Source organism: Poecilia reticulata, linkage group LG15 (genome assembly GCF_000633615.1).
Source record: "Poecilia reticulata strain Guanapo linkage group LG15, Guppy_female_1.0+MT, whole genome shotgun sequence".
Lineage (NCBI taxonomy): Eukaryota > Metazoa > Chordata > Actinopteri > Cyprinodontiformes > Poeciliidae > Poecilia > Poecilia reticulata.
The window spans coordinates 24,774,080-24,794,435 of NC_024345.1; the positions used below are offsets into that span (position 1 = coordinate 24,774,080).

General features: G+C 41.8%; 1 protein-coding gene across 1 annotated transcript; it reads right to left on the minus strand.

Moving 5' to 3' along the window:
* Positions 1-4,194: 4,194 nt before the first annotated feature.
* ism1 (isthmin 1) lies at positions 4,195-20,283 on the minus strand. Its single transcript, XM_008430206.2, has 6 exons — positions 19,944-20,283; positions 11,728-11,946; positions 7,897-8,137; positions 5,687-5,830; positions 5,504-5,593; positions 4,195-5,217 (listed from the first exon to the last, which is right to left on the minus strand). The coding sequence occupies exons 1-6, from the start codon at positions 20,079-20,081 to the stop codon at positions 4,700-4,702; spliced, it is 1,350 nt and encodes a 449-aa protein (XP_008428428.1). The 5' UTR covers positions 20,082-20,283; the 3' UTR covers positions 4,195-4,699.
* Positions 20,284-20,356: the final 73 nt, after the last annotated feature.

The window sequence follows — 20,356 nt, forward strand, 5'->3', positions numbered from 1 at the left end:
GGATTATTACAAACAAAAAAAGGTCTGGAAACGATGCATTTTCCTTTGAGCCCGAAAAAGTTCATCTATACCCTGTGACATTGAACAGTTTCTTGCAAAAGTATTCCTGTGCCTAGTTTTTTTTTTTTTTTGGGGGGGGGGGGTTAGTATTTGTCATATTACAATCATAAACTTTTCTTTTTGAGTTTTTATGCGATAGACAAAAAATGGGCCTCTAAATGTTCCACATAAAGATGTGGAAAGCAGAAAAGTGTGTTTTGTACCTTATTTAGCTCATATTTTCTCTGAAACCATTAAATAAGATGCAACCAGAAGCCGCCTAGCATATTTAATTGTCCTCCTGTGTGTATAAATGCAGCATTTCTGAGAAAGTTAGTTGAACATTTGTATCAAAAAGGTGGTGCAAAATATTCATCGCCAGGGGGATGCGCATGACACTTCTCAGATTTTTCTTAGTAAAGTCTCCTCCCACTCCACAATTAGGAACTACTTTGCGTTGGTATACAAGATGGAAATCCTTGATTGAGAGAGTATTTCCGCAAGGAGCTGTAAGTGAAAGCAGGTGCTTGCTTTTATACGGGACCTGCCAGCAGCAGGTGCCTGTAAAACTAACCCAAACATCTAACAAGTCAAAGTAATTTGATTTGCCATTTTCTACGTTTTATTGTGTAGCAGCAGAGCTCTGTTACGTTTTCCGTGCCCTCTCAGGTCCTACACTTGTACTTGTCCCGTTTGCTCAGCTGTATGCCCATATTTGCTCTCCCCCCCCCCGGTCCCCACAGCTTACTCCTTTGCCATGCCAAAGATGCGAGCCGATGGCACGGTGCCTGCTTTTTTTTTTTTGTCAGTAAAGTGCCGGGGGTGACGACTGGGGGTGGGCGGATGAAAGATAAGCAAGGTCCGGGTCCAGGACAGCCCTTTCAGATTAGAAGCCGAAAGAAAAACCTTTTAATTAGGTTTGCCATGAAGTTAGGGCCTTGCGGTATTGCGGCCCAGACACTTCCTGCATTGTGCCACACCACCCATAAAGCGGCAGTGTAAGGGAGCGAGTGAAAGAAAGTGAGGGAAGTGAGACTAAAAATGGCTCGGCCACATCTGCAGCACACCCAAAACAAAGAGATGTCCCTGCCCCTTTACCTACAGGAGCCTTCAGACCGAGATCCTAAAACAAACATTTGCTTTTCTGCTTGTAAGATGATGATGCAGAGCTTTAAGAATACTCCATGTTGAATTTATTACACCAAATCAGACTTATGCATGAGTTTGATGAGAATCTAAGTTGAAGAGTATTAAATCTACAGGGGCATTTTAAACACATGGATATGCTTTGATCTTAACTAATCCAGTGATCCTCTGGCTGTACCTCCACCAGAGTCTCGAATCTTTTGCAGCATATAACTTTCTGAGAGTTTTGGTTTGGATTCTGCTCCCCCCGCATGAAGAAAAGCACCCCAAAAGGTGGGATGCTGCCACTTCCATATTGAGGATGAAGATGGTGTGTTCTGCCACGCAATGTTTTGCATGTAGGTCCAGAAAGTTCAGCTTTGGCCTCATCTGACCAGAGCCAGATGATCTTCCTTCCGCATGTCTGAGCTGCGAATTTCTGCAGCTCCTCCAGAGGAATAGCTTTAGAACGTTACTCTGCTTTACGCTTTTCCACAACTGATTCCAGACCTGTCTGCTGTGTTCCCTGATCTTCATGATCCATGAACGCTTTTAAGACAACCAAGACAAAATTGCGCACTAATTACTCGACGTGTTACACTGGATTTTATTTAATTGTTTCAAAGTAAAGGGATTCAAGTACAAATTCATGGCACCCTTTACATTTTTTGCGTAAGCTAATGTCAAAGTCCATGAAATTATTGAGTTGACTGTCGCACTGTGGCTCTGGTGTGTAGATCTGGTGAGAAACCCCAGTGGAAGCTCCGACGAGCTCAATCCGAAGCCGTGTCAGCGGCACATTGGACATAACTCCTTTCTCATAACAAAAATAGAGGCAAAATACCAAAACCCATATCGTAGTGATGCTTAATGAGCCCTTTCGGGTCCTTGACAATACACCACTAATGTGCAGCCTTTGAAACATACCAGAACGCCGTGCTGGAAATAGCAGCACAGCAGCGAGGCCTCACAAACAGTCCAAGCAGCGAGGTTTCTTTCCTCTGGCGGGCGTAGACTTTCTCTGCCCTCCTCTGCAATTTCACACCAGTCGCCGTCTCCAGCCTTCTATCTGTATTCCTATCGGTACCTTTGCGCAATAATCACAGCAGCAGTCGCAGCGGCGTGCATGCGAGTAACCGCCTGCTCTGGAGCCACAAGGAGGGAGCCTGCCTGGAGGGGAGAGTCTGGGTGGGGGTGGGAGAGACGTGGCGGAGTGGAAGGTATGCCGTCAATTTGAACTTGGCGCTAATGTTACAAAATAAAAGGTGAAACACCTCGCTTTGATCTCTAAACCTGCTCAGCAGACGCCGCGCCTAGATAACGATCCACGCTGCTCTCTTTAATCTCGGCAATAAACCACGCTTTAACTCGGGGGAGGGACTGACAGCAGATTAAGCAAACTTCTTGTTCAATTTTTCAGTGAACACGTTGAGGAAAAGCAGAGTCGCTGGAGAAATGGGTCGGACGATGCCCGTGGAGTTTTCCACGAACACAGAAACAACTAGGTGGTTGCACAGAGAGCGCCTCGGGGGTGTGAAACGTGCCGGGGCCTGCTGCTTCATAAAGACAAGCCCCTGCACCCGGCCAGCTGTGCAGCACACGAGACTGCAGGAATGAGGGCACCATGAATGGCTTTCTCTGTGTGACAATGACTGCAGCACTCAGTGGAGAGGGAACGGTCAGAGGTCCACCCCACCCGCCCCCCACCACCACCACACACACACACACACATACACACACACAGTGCTACAGACAAGCAGCAGTGAAGTGAATGCGTGTGTGTGTGGGAGTGTGTGTACACTGAGAAATTACTCAGGAATGTGAGGACACATGCCAAAGAAAGAATCTGAGTCGCATTCAAAGGAACCTTACTCTCCTCGCCCTCTGAAGAAATATCACAGCCCCATCAAAAGGCCTGGCCTGACAGCCACTCTGGATGGAACTAATGGAAGTCTTGTGCACTGGCTTAACTCTGTGGAGGAGTGTAATTGATTAGATGAGAAGGGTTTTTTTTCTGTTCCTGAAGATGATTTTTTTTGTTTGTTTGACAGCAGGAGAGAAATCTGGGAGCAGTTGATGAATCTTGGAGATGACGGTACACTTCGCACATTCGTTGGCTTTTTTTTTTTTTTTGACATTTCTTATTCAATCGTTTCTCTGCACGTTTATTTCTTGCGTTTTTCGCGCTCTGTTACATCCTATGCTTTGAGCGATGGTGAGGTACGAACTAGAGACAAAGCTCTTGTTTAGTCTTCGTCAGTGTCTCAATGTATTCAAACCACTGGAACTTTTTCACATTTTGTCACATTGGAACCACAAACCTCAGCGTGTTTTATTGGGATTTTATGTGGCAGAACAACACAAATTAGTGAATAATTGGGGGAAAATGTCAGGCAAAGGATCCACAGTTTCTTTTTTTTTTTAAACACATAAACACCTAGAAAGTGTCTACATTTAGGCCCTTCTATTCTAATACCGCTTAATAAAATCCCACGGGTCTCCACATGCCTCAGCGGTAGAGCCGGCACACAACTCCGGTTCGATTCAGTTGATACATTTACGTCATGTCTTCCCCCTCTCAGACTCCTTCTCTTCCTGGTCAGCTACTAATGAATAAAGGCCACTAATGCATTCAGAAGTCACTTAACAGTTGAGTCCACTTGTGTGTAATTAAACACTGTACAAAATCATGTTGTGAGCCTGTTTTCTCCAGCAGGATAAACATGCAGGATACTGGCCTTTGAGGACTGACTTTGTTCACCATTCGGTTGGAGCAACGCATATTAATTTGTTGGAATGTACTAGTCAAAGTCCAGACCTAAATCCAAATAAGAATCTGTGATTGCAGACAATCTATATTTAATCTGCACTGAAGCCATTTTTTGCCCTTAATATTAAATCCCTATAAAGTAGTTTGAAGTTTGTAAGAGTAGAAGACGTGTAAAAAATGTTCACGGAGCAAGAGAGAGAGAGGGAGAGAGAGAGAAAAAACCTTTATGTGAAAGAGAATCTAAAATCACAGACACCCACCACAATCACAGCTACACTTTAATAAATACTTTACAAAACTAATGCAGGCTTTTTACAATGAACTGCCTCACAGACAGGATATTACAGAGGTACATGAACGAAACAGAAATGTGCATGCTAAATATTCATACCCACAAGCTTACATGGATAAAACCTGCACAGAAAATTATTAAAACTGAGCCGCTCTGTCCTTTGGCCCCCTTCTGACCAACACATTCCTGGGAGAGGGCGTCTCTATCACTGCAACATCTACAGAGACAAACTTGGACACGGTCTAAACTGACGTTTCTATAATAGTAACTTTCCCTTTTAAGCAAAGAAAATGAAGAAATTTCTCCCTTTTTGTGACCAACTCTGAGTAACATTTTGCAGCAACATTATAAGAGTACCTTTTAAAAACGGAACTTGTCACCAAAGCAGAAAAAAACGGACGACAAGTTTATGACAAGTGTGCTACTTGTGACGATGCACGAGTCTCTGAGTCTAGTTTGAGCTGCACAGTGGCCTAGAACTCCCTTGCTTCTTCAAACTGTTTGTAATAATCCTCATCCTGAGGATTTTCTGGACATTTCTGGCCATTGTTTGGCGGCCTGGCCTGGTTGTAGCGGCTCCAGTCTCCTTTGCAGATAATCCAGGGCAGGATGTCCACCTTGTAGTGCAGGTCTGCGGAAAACTCCGTGCTGATGAGGTTGGGCGTGCCGGCCCCTTTGCCGCGGGTGATGAGCTTCATGCCGTCGTCATAGCAACAGTGCTGCGCGGCCAGCGTGGTCGACTCCAGGGTCAGCATGGAGCGGATGCAGTAACGGGCCGTGGGCTTGTAGATCTCCAGCTTCTCTTTCGGCCCGCTGGCGTCTTTCCAGCGGAAATCGCGCCGCGTGAGGGGGTCATGCACGTCCGCCGTGCTGTACGCCACCTCGGTCGGGTAAGAGCAGGGGCAGCTGGGAAGGTCGTTGGCCACTTTCGTCATGTACTTCTTCAAGAACTCACTCTTGCAGTTCATCCATCGCTCACAGCTGTCTGTGTCTGGAAGAGATAATGTTTGGTGGCCAGCATTAAAGTTTAAAGTCAGAAGTGGGAGCAGGAGTAGCATTTTCCACAAGTGTGTGGTTTAACTGAAGACTTTAGGAACATTGGGAGAAAAGGTGGGTAGAGATGAAAGCTGTGACCTTCGTGCCCTGCAGCACTTTCACAGTAATGGTGCTAAATGGAAGCATACCAACTGTGTAGAGGAACATTCTCTGCGATAAAGCAGTCGCATCTTTAAGAAGGATGGGGTGGAGGGAAAAAAAGTAAACGGACAAAATCTTACCAACACCAAAGAGCTCTGTGGCGTTGAATTCATTTTTCCCAGCCAGCAGACTCACTTCAGTAGCTGCCGTCTTGAAGGCGTCTTCAAAACCTTAAGGGACAAGGATGGAATGAAAAACGAGTGACAATGAATAAGTGGGTTTTGTTTTGCTCCATACAAGGATAAAAACAAACAGGAGATTACCTGGACAGTTGGGCATGTCGCAAGTCCGGGACTCTGTGGCCGTACAGGCATACCCACAGGACCTGGTTCTCTTCTGGTTGCCGTTTCCACAGGTGACACTGCATGCTGACCAGCTGCTCCAGTCTCCTTCACCATCCATGTAGTCTTGGATCAGAGGAAGGAAAGGCGGTAAGATTTTTTTAGTCAAATTCAGAGAAAATCCTAGAGATACAGTGCACTTCAAAATTGTTCATGTATGTATTTTTCACAAATTGTAATGTTATAAAAGCAAACTTCAATGTATTTTACACAAAGTAGCAGAAGGACGGTACTACATGCATTTTTTCTGCTTCCTTCTTAACCTCAATATTCTTTAATACATCTAGAGTAAAACCTTCCTTCATCACTACATTACTAAACAGACAGCATCGTGAAGACCAAGGAGCATAGCACAAGCTGGGTTAGGTCATAAAAACAATATTCCAAACTTTGGACATCTCAAAAAGCTCTTGTCAATTTGGAAAAAAATGCAAATTTATCAAGACATGGCTGCCTGAACTTAGGCTGGTGTAGGTAGAAGCAGGAGGTCAATGGTAGCTTGTACAAAGGAAATCAGACCACTAGCCATGTACTCCACTAAACTGACTCTTTATACAAGAGTAGAGAGTACAAATCATTGTTGAAGGAATGTCAGAAGTATTATCATTTGCAGTTTGCCACGTAACAAACTCAGCAAATGCGTAGAAGAAGGTTCTCTTGGCAAATGAGACCAAACAAAACTTTTTTAATCTGCATGCCAAATGGTATGTGCGGTGGAAAACCAACACTTGACACCATTCCCATGATAAAACTTGGGAATGCTTTTTTTCACCAGAGGCAGTTAAATTGGTCAGAGTTCATGGGAAGATGACTGGCGATAAAAATCAGAGCAGTCCACAAAGAAAACCTGCTTGGATCTATAAAAACACAGGAAAGTTTTACCGTTTCTGCAGGGAAATAATAATAACAATACAGCCAGCTAAATATGTTTAAATCAGATCCTGTTCAATTATTCAAATGGCCAGTTAAATTTTTGATCATTTCCATCCAAACATATGCAAAACCTTTTAGATTTCCTGTATGTTTTTCATATAAAATCCCAATAAAATATATTTCTATGTGCGGGTGTAGTATGAGAAAATGCACAAAAGCCTTCTAACAAAGGTTCAATGACGAATTTTAGTGCACATTGAACACCTCATAGCTGCTGTGTGCTTAACTCCTTAATTTGAAAATTCAAAGTGAAATGACAGCAAATGCAAACAGAGAAGCAGTTACATAAGGGTCACCTTGTCCCACCACCACCGCCGTCACTCTGCCACACACATTGATCCACGTTTGAAAAGCCATATTCAAAAAGAGAGAAACATTTAATCTGGCCATTTTGGGATACAAGTATTTCTGGCTGGCGTTCAAACCACCCTATATATCCTCCATCTGCCCTTCAGCATGTGCATTTTTCAGTAATATAAACCACGTTAGCCATATTCAGTTAAGATAAAAATCTGAATTCAGGAAGAAAAAGAAAATTCTCAGGCCACACGTCAGATGAATGATTGTCCCATCGGTGCATCATTAACTTTAAGACTATGACAGTAATGCAGATAAAATATTTCATGTCCATTACTGTGGTGTGAAATACAGGAAGAATGATGGAGATGACTGCAGCGATAAGCCAGAGGCATTTAACAAGGGTTATGGTTTACTAAATATCAAACATCTTTCCTCCAAACACCCCAGTGCAAGTGAATAAAACGACACAGAAATTCCTCTTTGACTGCGTTGGTTTGGGCATGCTTCAACACGGGCCGCACTGTATGACAGTGAGCATAAATTCTTTCACGGCAGATTTATCTGTGGGGTTTGCTTTTGGAGAGCGTGGTTCGAGTCCCTCAGAGGCCCTAATGGTGCTTCCGGCTCCTTGACTGTGACTGAACTTTGATGCAACGACGCAGCTAGGTTTGCGCCACAGCGGAATCTGTCCCATAAAAACGCGTAAGGGCTTCAATCGGGGCTTGCCTAGGATGACGGCCATTATTATTCTGACAGCTTAAATCAGTAAATCTGCAAATTACAGATTCCGCATCAGACCGCGGCCATCTGGGAAGCAGTGCTCAAATAAGAGCCCCATTGGAGCCGGTGACATATCACGCAAACACAAACAAATACCCACACCCTGCTGTCAGTCTCACCGTATTCGGTTTGAGCTTTGCTTCCTCTCCTGTCCCAGTCAGACGGCGGCCTGAGAAAGTTGCTGTCCTCAGCTTTTCTCCCATAGGAGCGATCGTGCTCCTCCGTTTGATGAGAGGACGAGGAGGAGGTGTGAGGCCACCAGTTTCTCCAGTTGGGGGAGGCCCAGTTGGGCTTGCTCTCCTTGCGTAGTCCTCTCTCAGGTTCATGGCCTTCTAGTCCATCCACCACTTCAATGGTCACCTGTAGAGATAAATGATGGCTCATGACAGTTGTATTCATTGCAATGCCATGAATTTGGAAGATTAGATTAAAAACAAGTTAGCACAGGGAAGCCAAAAGTTAAGTGATGATGATGTCAAAGCTGTCAAAACATTTCCAAGGACACCATTTGTCACACAACCTACTCTTGATTTTCTTAAAACAAGTTGTTTGTCCCTAAAAAGTCAATTGAAGTTAATGCAACGGTGGTTGCAAGCAAAGTCAAAACAGTCAGAGAGCATCTGCTGTCGAATGTTCTCTCATTCATTTGGCTCAAACACTGAGAAAGAAAACAAGCACAGGTCCCAATTATCTTCCTGGAGGAATATTGTGCCCCCAACTACGATTTCAGCTGTTTTATACCCATAAGGCAAAAAGCGTTTCCAGAAGACATTTATACGTTTTCCTTCTCTGTGTTTATTTCTACAGATTCAGCCACTTTTTCTTTCACTGGTGATTTTGGCTAAAGCACTTGTCATGTCCTTTTCCTGTCACCAATGAGTATCCATCTTACATATTCCAGTCAAAGTTGTTCTGATCATGCAAACAATTTGTTTCATGTCTCCAGCCATGCAGTGACATACTGTACTTCAGGAAGGTGCTATTATTCTCACATACGGGGGTGTTTTCTTGTTTTAGTGGCTGTGGTTCTTTCGGTTTCAGTAAAGGGGGTTTCAGGATGATGCTAAAAACTACCGGAAAGGCCAACTAATTTATGCTTAATGTTAAAGATTTTTATGAGGGGGTTGTCTAAAATTGATATATATTCCTCTTAAAGATATGAATGATAACATCGGATGCAATAAGGAGGCCCTTTCTGTTGCCCCAGCACAAAACATCACTCCCTCCCCCTTTCTGTCCTGACACATGTGCCTCCCATATGAAGGGGGGGTGGGAGGACACCACCCCTGCCCTCCCACCTCTCCGGCTCTCTCCACCTAAACACAGAGTTCAAAGGGCTACTCGGCCTCCTCCAGACCATGAAAGCCAGATGAATCCCAGGATCAAAGACGCCCCCTCCTCCTCCTGCCTTGCTCCCACAGCCTCACGCCCTTGCTCAATTGGTTGCTTTCTCTCTTCCCACATCTTGAGATGTTAATACACTTTGTTCATGCTCATATTTAGCAATGATGCCCTCAGAAATGCAAAGAGCCCCCTTTGGTGGATTAGACAGGAGAATGATTTAAACATGGCAGCAGTTATTCAACCATCTGCTTCACTGAGGGATTTATGACCAAGGGCCTGCCACACATTTACATAAGGCTACCGTCCATCTTCCTGCACATGGGTTAGTGTGGCAGCGACGCTCTGTTGGTTAGTCTCTGCCTTTCAGCTGTCAGTATGATTGACGTGGAGTCTCTCCTACGCTTTACTGGGATCCAGGAAGTGTGAAAAGGGGCAAGGGTAGAGAAGAAGGATGGAGAAAGGGGAAGAAAGAGGGTGCAACGATGTGCACCAGACTGTTCTCCTTCCTGTTACCTCTTTTCCTTCATTGTTGCGTCGCAATAGCTTAACGGGGTAATTTTAAATTCAAAGGTTATAAAGAGTTAACAACTTACCTGCAGTAGATAATCTTCTTGTTACCTTAATTCATATCATAAATCCAAATTAGCTGGACTTGGTGGCTTAAGCTAATGTGTAATCCAAGAGGGCTCAAGACAAACGGACTAATGCCATCTTAGAGCACCACCTGCAACACAGAGCTCATGAGATGATCTGATACACAATGCGGCGTATCAGGTGTATCGCCTATATTTGCACTTCAGCATTCACAGATTTCTTTCCGGTGGAACGCAGCTTCAAATTATTTATGGAAAATCGACATATTCATTAGTTCTTTTCATAGAGCGAATAAAAAATATTTAAAAGCTCAAATGCCTACGTTACTTTACATGCTGGATTGGCTGCCATTTGCAAAGCAGCTAACCCATGAGATTCATTTCCCCTGGTACTGATTGGCTGCACCCCCCAGGTGTCTACTGTACAACACCAACATGGTGTGTGGGCTGTTTTATTGTTTGCATTAATCCAGTGATTATTTACACAGGAAATGAACCCCACCAGTGGTGATAGACTGCTACAATATTTTTTGTTTTACTTTTGTTTAGATAGGTTCTCTGATCTGAAGTTCTGTACATGATTGTTAGTGTTTGTTTCACACAGGAAGATCATTAGTGGGGCACCACATCCAAGCTCACTTCCCTGTATAAACAATCGATCATCTGTGTAAATACCTGCCCAAAGCAAACATGATGACAGTTTAGAAGTCTTCACCAGGATAAAGTAAATTCTAAAAATATAAAAGTGGTTTGAGTAAGTACTGTTATATTGACCTCACTTTAAATTGGAATGGTCATTGGTGGTGCACCACCTCTACCACAGAGAAAATAATTGACAGATTGCGTGTTAATAACAAGCTGGTGTCAACGTAGCGACGATTTTAAGGTTCCTGAAACAGGATTCCCAAGTTATTTAGCATTTTAGAGATGAAGAAAATCTGCTTTGGTTTCGCAACAACTTGGACAATCTGTTAGGGTTGGCCTCTGGGAACAAAGTGAATTGGTCTGTTTGTAGCAGTTAAAGTGAACTTTCTTGATTTTTACCCTTCTTTTAATTTTTTACATGGTAGATATTTTGACTGGAATACTGGTCATGTTCCATGCTTAGAATGCATTTCACGCTTTGGTGATGCTTTGTCTCCTTCTTAAGAATTTCCTGTAATCATCAGCTTTAGTGTAAAAACCCATCCAATGCAATCATGATGGCTGAAAGGGTTAAAAAATGTGCACTCCCATAAGGTTTTTGACTGTAATGGTTTTAATGTCTCTGAAATCCATTTTGATTTCAGACCATATAAGCCTCCAGGACCACCTCACAAAAATATTAGTGCTTAGTGAAAACTTTTGTCTCATTGACCCAAAATACTTTATATGCTACATCCACAGTACATGTTTCGAACAGGATGATCATTGTGGGGGAAAATTGTAAATTGTAGTAAATTGTTAACTTTAGTCACCCAATGCCAATGTGAAAATACCTTAAAGTTGCATAAACTGCTCTTAAGGTATTTTGGTCTAGCCATTAGCTTTAGGTTTCCACACACAAAAAATAATCTGAGCAGTCTGGGTATAAAAAGACACAAATGTCAAGTAAAATCTGATTGAGGGATGTTCTGCTCTTGTCATGTTTGACATAGGAAGATTGTTGGTGCTGCACCACCTCCTCTCACAATTTCCTGTGTACATAGTGAACAGTTTCTATGTAAATAAGCAGTAGATGCAAATTGTTTTTAAAATGTATTTTGTTTTATGACATTTTTTTAGATTAGAGTTGTAGAACTCCAGTTTTTTCTTGGTCCCTCTTAAACTAGCTGCTGATTTAAGACTCTCGGACCAACTCCTCTGCGTTTATTGCTAAACGAAGACGCCAAGAGAGTTATCTACTGCAGGCAGGACATTAACTGCTTATCACCATTTCACAGAGCCTCACTTCAAAAATTCTTGAGTGTCCCTTGAAGTAAAGAAAAGCATCAAAGTGCATCAAACAGCAGGTGCACAGGCACACATGTTCACCTGGATGTTGGGGTTCTGTCCATTAATATCGGCTTTGGAGAGGTCCGGAAAGTTATGCAGATCCAGGAGGAAAGCCCCAGGACCATCCTTGTGTACGTTGCTGCCCTGCACCCAAGGCAGTGTTGCAGGCTGATGGGCTGGCCGGTGCTCTGCACCAGACCTCCGGTCTTCAGGAGCCAGCTGGGCGAATGACCTACTTCTTGCATTTAAGGTGTTTTGCTAAAGAAGAGAAAGAAACAAACATATGTATACAATTGAAATGTGTTTGGAGTACATATAGAATACATTTAATTCCTGTTTTTGATCATTTCAGAACAAAGATCGCTACGTTTTTCTTTTACACAGCAACATTTGGTGAATTTCTGAGTTCATGCGAGTTCGACTCTGAACCCAGACAGAAGAACTGTCTGCTTCAATCAAAATAAAATCTATTCTGAGCCTGCTTTTAGGTACTATGTGCGTCCTGACTATGTGTTTTTCCTTTTTTTTTTACCCCAACTAAATATGCTGCAACTTTACCATAGTAATATGTTGTGTACTTAGATAGCATGTTCTGCTGTCTTGCTGCCTAAAAAAAGAGCCATGTAAGAGTGATGGTTTTCCTGCTCTGCTATACAGAAAAACCTAAGCAAACATTGCAAAAATAATTACATCTGCCTTCTTGAAGACAGAAAAACATTTGGTCTTCTGACAGGGTGTTGTAAATCCATCCCATAATGACAGCTGAGGCATATGTCCTCGATCAGGTATGCACAGAAGGAACAATTATTCCTAAATTGGACAGACACCCATAAGTAGTCTGCAATCATCCATTCTGGGGTGGCAGAAAATAAGATCAAAGCAAGGCATCAATCATGTTTCTTGTTTTTCTTTTTTTTCCTTTTCTTCCCTTCCCAGTGTTTTTGTGGCCAGACCGAGGCCTGAGAATATGGAAGCGGTGCTGCACGGTTGCGGTGGCCTGTCACAGACAAAGTGTCAGCCCAGCCACATTGTGGCGGGCATGAAAGCCCCCACTGGAGCTGTTTGTGTGGAGCCAAGGTGCACTCTGGGGCAAAACGGACGCTGTAAATGGAGCTGCGCAGCAAGGGAGCCGGGATTATAAATGTACATTTAACTTCTGTTGAGGAAAAAGCAGCTGTGTTGCTTTTTTTAGATCAACTTAAATGTGACAAAACGTTAAAGAATTCCTGCTGCTGAATGATTCATTTAGAGAAAGAAACATGGATTTTTCTGTGACCTCTTAGTAAAGAATTTAGCTTTTTTTTTCTTTTTTTTTTCTGGATAATGGAATGATTTGCGCATGAGGATTCATGTAGAAAATTATAATATTTGTGGGAAAAGTAATCATAAAACTTAAAACCCTAGCAGTGTTGTTTCCAAAACCAGACACTTATGGCTATGAGCTCTGTAAAATAAAAAATAAATAAATAAATAAAAAATTATAAAACTATTTCGGGAGCCCAATTTATGGTTCAGCAATCTGCTCTTTACATGAACATTACAGAGCTCTCGCTGCTTCAAACAAAAGTACTTGGACTTTGATTTGCCCATGTGATAACCCAGCCTTTCATGTTCCCAGTCTTCAGATTTCACTCGTTGGCTGTAACTGAGCTCCGCCGAGGGAGCAACCGAGACGGAGCATTCGCAGGTTTAATCACAACGTAAGCGCAAACATACAGCGGCGTAATACAAAAGCAGGCGTCTCATCTGTGTAGTTTGTCTCAGCAGGGGCCACTATCAATATTTAACAGCAGAAAGAATGGACATTTATTTTAACACAGCAGATTATTAATATATGGCGCTATGACAAATATCAGGGCTGCTTTAGAAAACATAAGTTTAAGAAATTAAAGTTTTCTTTTTAGCAGATTATTCACCCGTCCTCCTATACTGTTTTCAGAGGAATATGACACACGTGTTAATGAAAAAAAAAACAAGCCCTTTCATCGTTCTGCTCTCAAACACAACCTTATCTGTAAAGAAGCACAGAAGAAACCCATTTAAATAGAAAATATCAAGCAGCTTTGACAACAGGCTGCTTTATAGTTCCCATCGCTCATATTTTGAGGAGCATCCTTTCATTTGGAGATCAAAAGTGACACACCAGTCGTCCGTTCATCTGGGGCCTCCCAGGATGCCTCACTCCCCCCCAAACCCCAACTCCCAAAAGGCATGAATGAACACTTGTACACACAAGCCACCTCCTTTCTTCCCTCACAGTATCTCTTCTTCTTCATCGCCTTCTTTTCCCGCTTCCTCCCTTTTTATTTGGCTTTACATTGTGGAGCATCTTAAAGGGCCATGACCATTTTCAATTGGGAGCCATTCATCCCTCCCTCCCTCCCCCCCAGGGAACTGGCAGGAAATTAAGGCAGAGACTACACGGTACCACATGGTTTTCAGCAGTGGTGGAGAAAAAAAAAAAAGAAATCATCCTTCCCGCTTCACACATCTAAAAGGTGGATGCAAATGAAACTGAAAAGGTACATAATTTAAAAGTAAGAGAGGACATAAATAAGCTAAAGTAAATTATTTTTTGCTGCACTTTTGTTCATTTGACACCTTGTTGGGATGACAATGCATGGCCTGAGCCGTGACAAGCATGGCTACAGAATGACATCACTTCTTTTCATTAGAAATCAATGAAGCTTATCTATACTTTATGTGCAAAAAAAAAAACATTCAAGGTTTGTTTCATTTTTCATTGCTAAAGGAATTTGTAGGATAATTGAAATGTGGGGTGATGAAGAGTTCAGAATCCCTCCTTTGATTTCTCAGAATAAACTCCCCGCTGCTCCTCTTCCTGCTCATCCAATTCAACATTTGGCTGGACGACAAATATTCAATAAATTCCTGGAATACCTCCTCAGCTTTGTATGGCCTAACATCCAGGAAAACAGACTTGAAAATGTGCACCTCAGTCATTAGCTGTAAAAAAAATAAAAAAAAAACATACCTGACATGTTTTTATTTTACTTGAACAGACATTTTTCCAAGGAAGATACATAATTATCTGCTACATGGGATGAGCATTTTAAATACTTTGGTAATTGAATGATGTTTAAGACTTACAAACACTATTGTCTGTAAGTCTTAAAGCTTTGGTCAAAATCCAAAGCTTTACTAAAAGGCAAGAGGAAGACATGAAAACCAACAACTGAACCCAGGGCAGCTGCACTGAGGACTCAGTGTCTGCACATGGGGGCCATGCAGCGCCTCGAGCGCTGTGACTGTACGCCTGCATGACGCTCAGGTTAAAATGGGCAGTTAAGCCATTAGACATGTCTCAAGTGGTGTCATGCTGACAAGTGTTTTCCCGTTGAGGCACGCCCTCACCTGAATCATAGAGGAAGCACTGAAAACAGCGGTTTGAACAGATCAGTTTACCGTGAACCACAGCGGATGTTGTAGCACTGAAAACATGCGTCACGTGGTAGAGAAAGTGTAAAAGTTTAAATTAAGTGAACATTTTAAAATGCATAATATCTAGGGTACAAAAACCATCTTGTTTTTTCTGGATTGTAGTTGTGCGTTTGACCCCGTCGATCATATAATAATATTTAATGGATGGGAAAAGCAGGTGAGATAGTAAAATTGACTTAATCAACGATCTGCAACTTTTACAACCCAAAGAGTCATTTTTACCCACCGTCCTGCTAAAGAAAACTCATTTAGAGCCAAAAATGTTACATGATTTTTTTTTTTTTAAATCAGTGAAAATAAAACACATATGCCCTTTGAAAAGAGGATGATTCATTTTCTTTTTAAAAAGCACAAGAAAAATATACTATTGTACTTTTAGAATTACTTTATTACTGTAATTACATGCATGGCAAACTAAGAAAGCTGCTAAAACCTGCACCTGTGCATTAAAACAAACTGCTTGGTTCTTTGAAGGTTTATATCCAAAGCTATAAAGAACGATTGCGGAAAGTCCAAAGAGCCACTTGTGGCTCCGGAGCCACAGATCAATAAGGTCTTAACACCTGGTCAAGAACTACTTGACTGCCCATGACGATGCTGCGGATTGATCATGGACATGAAAAATCTAAGAAATCAATTAGATTTCTTTATTCGCTTAAGCGAACACAGTTCAAGTATGAGGTTCCCCTGGGCTATTTTGTGGGGCATTTTTATGCCAAACCAGAGCTCACCTCTGCTGTCTTAAAAATATTTCAAACTCAAGAGTATCACAGTGGTTTTTAAAGCAAGACCATTTTATAAACTCTTGTCATATTTGCATTGGATGTTATGATTACATGGGAATTGCAGTTAGGAGATGGGGTGTCACCAAAATTCATCCTGTGTGAAACATGCATGAGAACAGAACATGTAAAGTATTTCAAATCAAAGTAACCAGTGGCACCTCTAAAAGGTGGCCAGGAGGGGGCATGGCCTCCCGCTGGAAAATTTCTGGCCGCCCCATTTGACTCCAGAGAAAATACTGATATTTTGATTCTAGCTACTCTTTACTTTTCTAACAGTGAATATAACTGGAAATACTTTACATTTGTATCTTCTTACTACACGATATAGGAAGATTGTTGATGGGGCACAACAATGATCATTGGCTACCAATATAGATTTTTACTAAATGAAACACAGAGAGCCTTATCTGTTACAAGTAAAGTGGGAGCTGCCTATGAGCCTTCAACACACCCTCACTTTAAAATTCCTGAACTATACCTTTGACACTTTCTAAAGAAGCCCGTTGATCCCAAACCCCTCATAAGTCTTTGGTGTGGATTTATGGCTTTGTTGAAGTATGTCTGCTTGATGTTGCTGTTAAAATGGGCTGCTAAGCCATTAAACATGTTTCAAGTGGTGTCATGCTGACAAATGTCTCCCTTCTGAATTGTGTTATGGCACGTTTTGACCTGGATCACAGGGGAGTCAAAACCATCAGTTTGATCAGATGTGTGATGACAATTCATGTTATCACACCAAGGAAAATTGAACCCAATTGATTTATTGTGCAAAAGTTTATGTTGTACTTCTCATTCAGTAATCCTGGATTTCAGGGCTTGTTTTATTTATTGTCTGTTTCTTGAGCCAAACTATTGCGATAGTTTTGTGTCATTTGACAATGATGAACCCGAGTTTAAGATCACAGGTGGGGTTCCTCAAGGTTCTACTCTCAAGCCACTTTCATTTAATATCTAGGCTCCTACTTGCTCACAATATGCAGTACTGCAACACCTCCTAAAATCGGCGATATGTGGCATAACCTAAGTGAGTGAATGTTCCAGAAGTTCCTCCAGCTCAGGGGCATCCAAAGTTGTACTTAGAGGGCATTTGTGGCCCTTAAAATGATTTTTGTTCAGCCTCTTCACCACAATTAGAGAATGGCAGTACTAGTTGAACACTCCAAGTGGTTGACACAAAAACACTTAAAAAAAAAAGAGAAAAAAAAAGGTGATATTTCACATTTTAAAAAGGTATTCCTAAAAAAACTGCTCCTCATTTCTTACCCACATTTTGTGCTTTTATTGTGTCTTTATAGTAAATGGAGCCACAAATATCCAGTGGTTTTTGCCCAAAAGCACTGGCTTCTGTAGCAGAAGGTTGGGACACCTCTACTGTAGTTTAATACAGAAAAGTTAGTTGTTTTGGTCCCAAAAATGCTAGAGATCAGCACTCAGAATCAGTGAGGCAAAAAAGCAAAAATAAACACAACACCTCTCACGAGTAACTTAGCCGTTTGACTCAAATGGAAATTTTAACATCCACATAAAAACCATGACTACCGTCTCATAAACATTGCCATAATAGGGGGTTTCCTGTCAAAACAGGACACAGAAAATCTTTTGCATGCTTTTATATTCAGGTTAGAGTGTTTTAATGTTGTTTTTAGGTTTTAACATTATTTTTCTGCAGCACTGAATGATCTTATGTTCTAAATATATCCCGGGGGTAACATAATTTTCTATTTATTTCAATTTTAACAAATTCATCTCATTAAATGTTCTTGTCAGTAATTTAACCATTCCTGCTTGTAATGACGTTTCCTTTACCTCTGCTCCAATAATTTCCAGCATGGCACCTTAATTGGTTTTTGTATAAATAGCAAAACACAACAACAAACACAATTTCCCTTGCATGAAACCCAAACAAGGTGGAGGTTTGGTTTATGAAAAAATGCTCTCCAAACACACATCAGGGAATCTTAACAGGAAATGGGGCACCATGAGGGGCTCAGGCCTGATCCGCTGCCTTATCACGTAAGGGTTTGGATGACAGTGATGAGCCCTTGATGACAGAAGTGCCTGCAGCTAGCATTTAACTCCCTGACAATAGGAGGTGTGTCTGCTGTGGGGCAAGGGGGCTGATCTCTGACCCCGGATCATTTTCTACCCCTCTCCTGGCACACCATCATTCCTGGGGGTTCCCTTTTGGGAGAATGCGCCAATCCCCAGAGACTCCCAAGAGCCTTCTTCAGTAAGTGAAGGCTTTAATTAACCTAACAGAGCCAGCCAGAGGCATAAGCAAACCAAGCAGCTGGTCAAAGTCACCAGACTCTCTTGTTTGGCAAGGATTCTCTTGAAGCAAATAATTTTGATCTCATTGGGATTTTCCTGGTGGAATTGGGGTTAATAAATGAAAAATAATAAAAGCCACCAGAGGGCCCCAAACAGCACTTAGATTCTGACTCAAACGAGAACCCAAAACTTCTGATGTCTTTAGAAATAACAATTATTAAATTGCCTCAGACAGTTTTGGCGTGGTGAGTAACAGTTTTACTTGTTTATTGAAACTATCTGACAAATGTATCAGTTGTAAACATTATGCAAAGTCTTTGAAGTCATAAGCAAAGACTTGTTCATGACAAGTCATATCATAAACAATTTATCATACAATTTATCATATACTCTGATTATCTTTGATATGCGTTTTCTGAACTACATAATTAGATATTAGGTTGTTGTTGTTTTTCCATCACAGAAATGTTTCCAGAGATTAAGATGTAGATTTTTGAGTAATTATTTAAGTTAAGGAAAAAAAGCTGTGCAAACTAACTTGACCCAAAAATGTAGCAATCAAATAATAAAATCATTATTTGACAATTAATTTATTGTGACCAACTATGTGTTTTGGAACAAAGACTTTAATTTTATTAGCAGTTTTACTACCAGACCTGTACAATCGAGAAATCACCTAAGTAGAACCTGTTCAACAACAGGAAGTAGAGTAGCAGATCTAAGGAAAACAAACAAAAAACAAAACACTGATCAAAACAATTCAAGTACAGGGAAGAATGAAACGTATCGATTTCCATCAGTCTGGAAAAGCTTACAAAGCCATTCTGAAAGATTTGGGATTCCACTGAACACCAGAGGGGAGTCAATATCCCCCAATAGAGAAATCATGGAAGTGTGGTGAACCTTCCCTGAAGTAACGGCACAATACCAAAATCCCTCCAGAAATGGGTCAAGAACCCAGAACAACATTTTTTTAAAAAAAACATCATACTGACAGCAAAATACAGTAGTGGAAGTGTGATGGTGTGGGGCTACTTCACAGCTGTCAGGATCTGGGTGACTTTTTTTTTTTTTAACTACTGCTTGCAATGAATCCCAAGGGACAATGTCTGATCACCAGTTTGTGACCTGAAAACTCCAGCAAAAGCAGGTTATGCAGCTGGACAATTGTTCAAACCACACCAGCAAGTCCAAAAAAACAAAACAACAAAAACAAAACAAATAGAAGAAAGTCTTTTGAGTGGGTTCCTTAAAGTCAGTTAATCAAGAGGTTGTTTGGCACTGAAACCATCCAAACTGGCTGAATCAGATCTGTTCCTCCAGTGATGTCAAAGACTCACTGCCAGGTGACACAAAGGCTACTGATAACTACTGATAACATCATTTGAAAACTGAACCTTTGTCTGATACCAACGGCTGACAATCTAAAACTTTTATGACCAGAATGCAGAAACGCAAAAAAAAAAAAAAAAAAAAAACTTTTCATAGTCCTGCATTTAGAGGATGTGCTCCACTGAAAACTGGCATGGTGAGCCTACTGAAATAAAGTTCAAGCATGGGCAGTTCAAGAGTTACAAGTGGCTTTGTGGTGAGAAACCACTGGACCTCTCTCCCCCCCCCGCCCCCCAAATCAAGTCCTGGTCAAAGCCCCCTGTAGACTTGGTTCGGCTCGGTTACCTGGACAACGCCTACATTACATTAAGTTTCTCCTTCGTGGCAGCAGATTTCCTTACTCACCTCTGAAAGTGTTGTATCCTGATCCAGGCTCACAGTAGCATTTCCTTGAGGCAGCGGGTTGCTCCGCAGCACCGTGATGTGTAAGGTAAGGAGGAGAAGTCCCAGCAGCAGCAGGAGCTCTGCCGCCAGCCGCACCATCCTCTTGACGCGGCCGCTCTTCGGAGCCCGCGGTGTGGCCGGAGCTCCAGCTCCGCCTCCGACTCCCACCGGTGCAGAGACTCCAATCTCCGGATCCGCCGGGGACGAGGAGCCGCAACACCACTTCGGAGCCACTTCGGGAATCAGAGGTGCAAAAGACAAAAAAAAAAAAAAAAAAAAAAAAAAAAAAAAAAAAAAAAAAAAAAAAAAAAAAAAAGGAAAGGAAATAAAAAAAAAAAAAAATTTAAAAAAAAAAAAAACCCGGGGAGGAAACC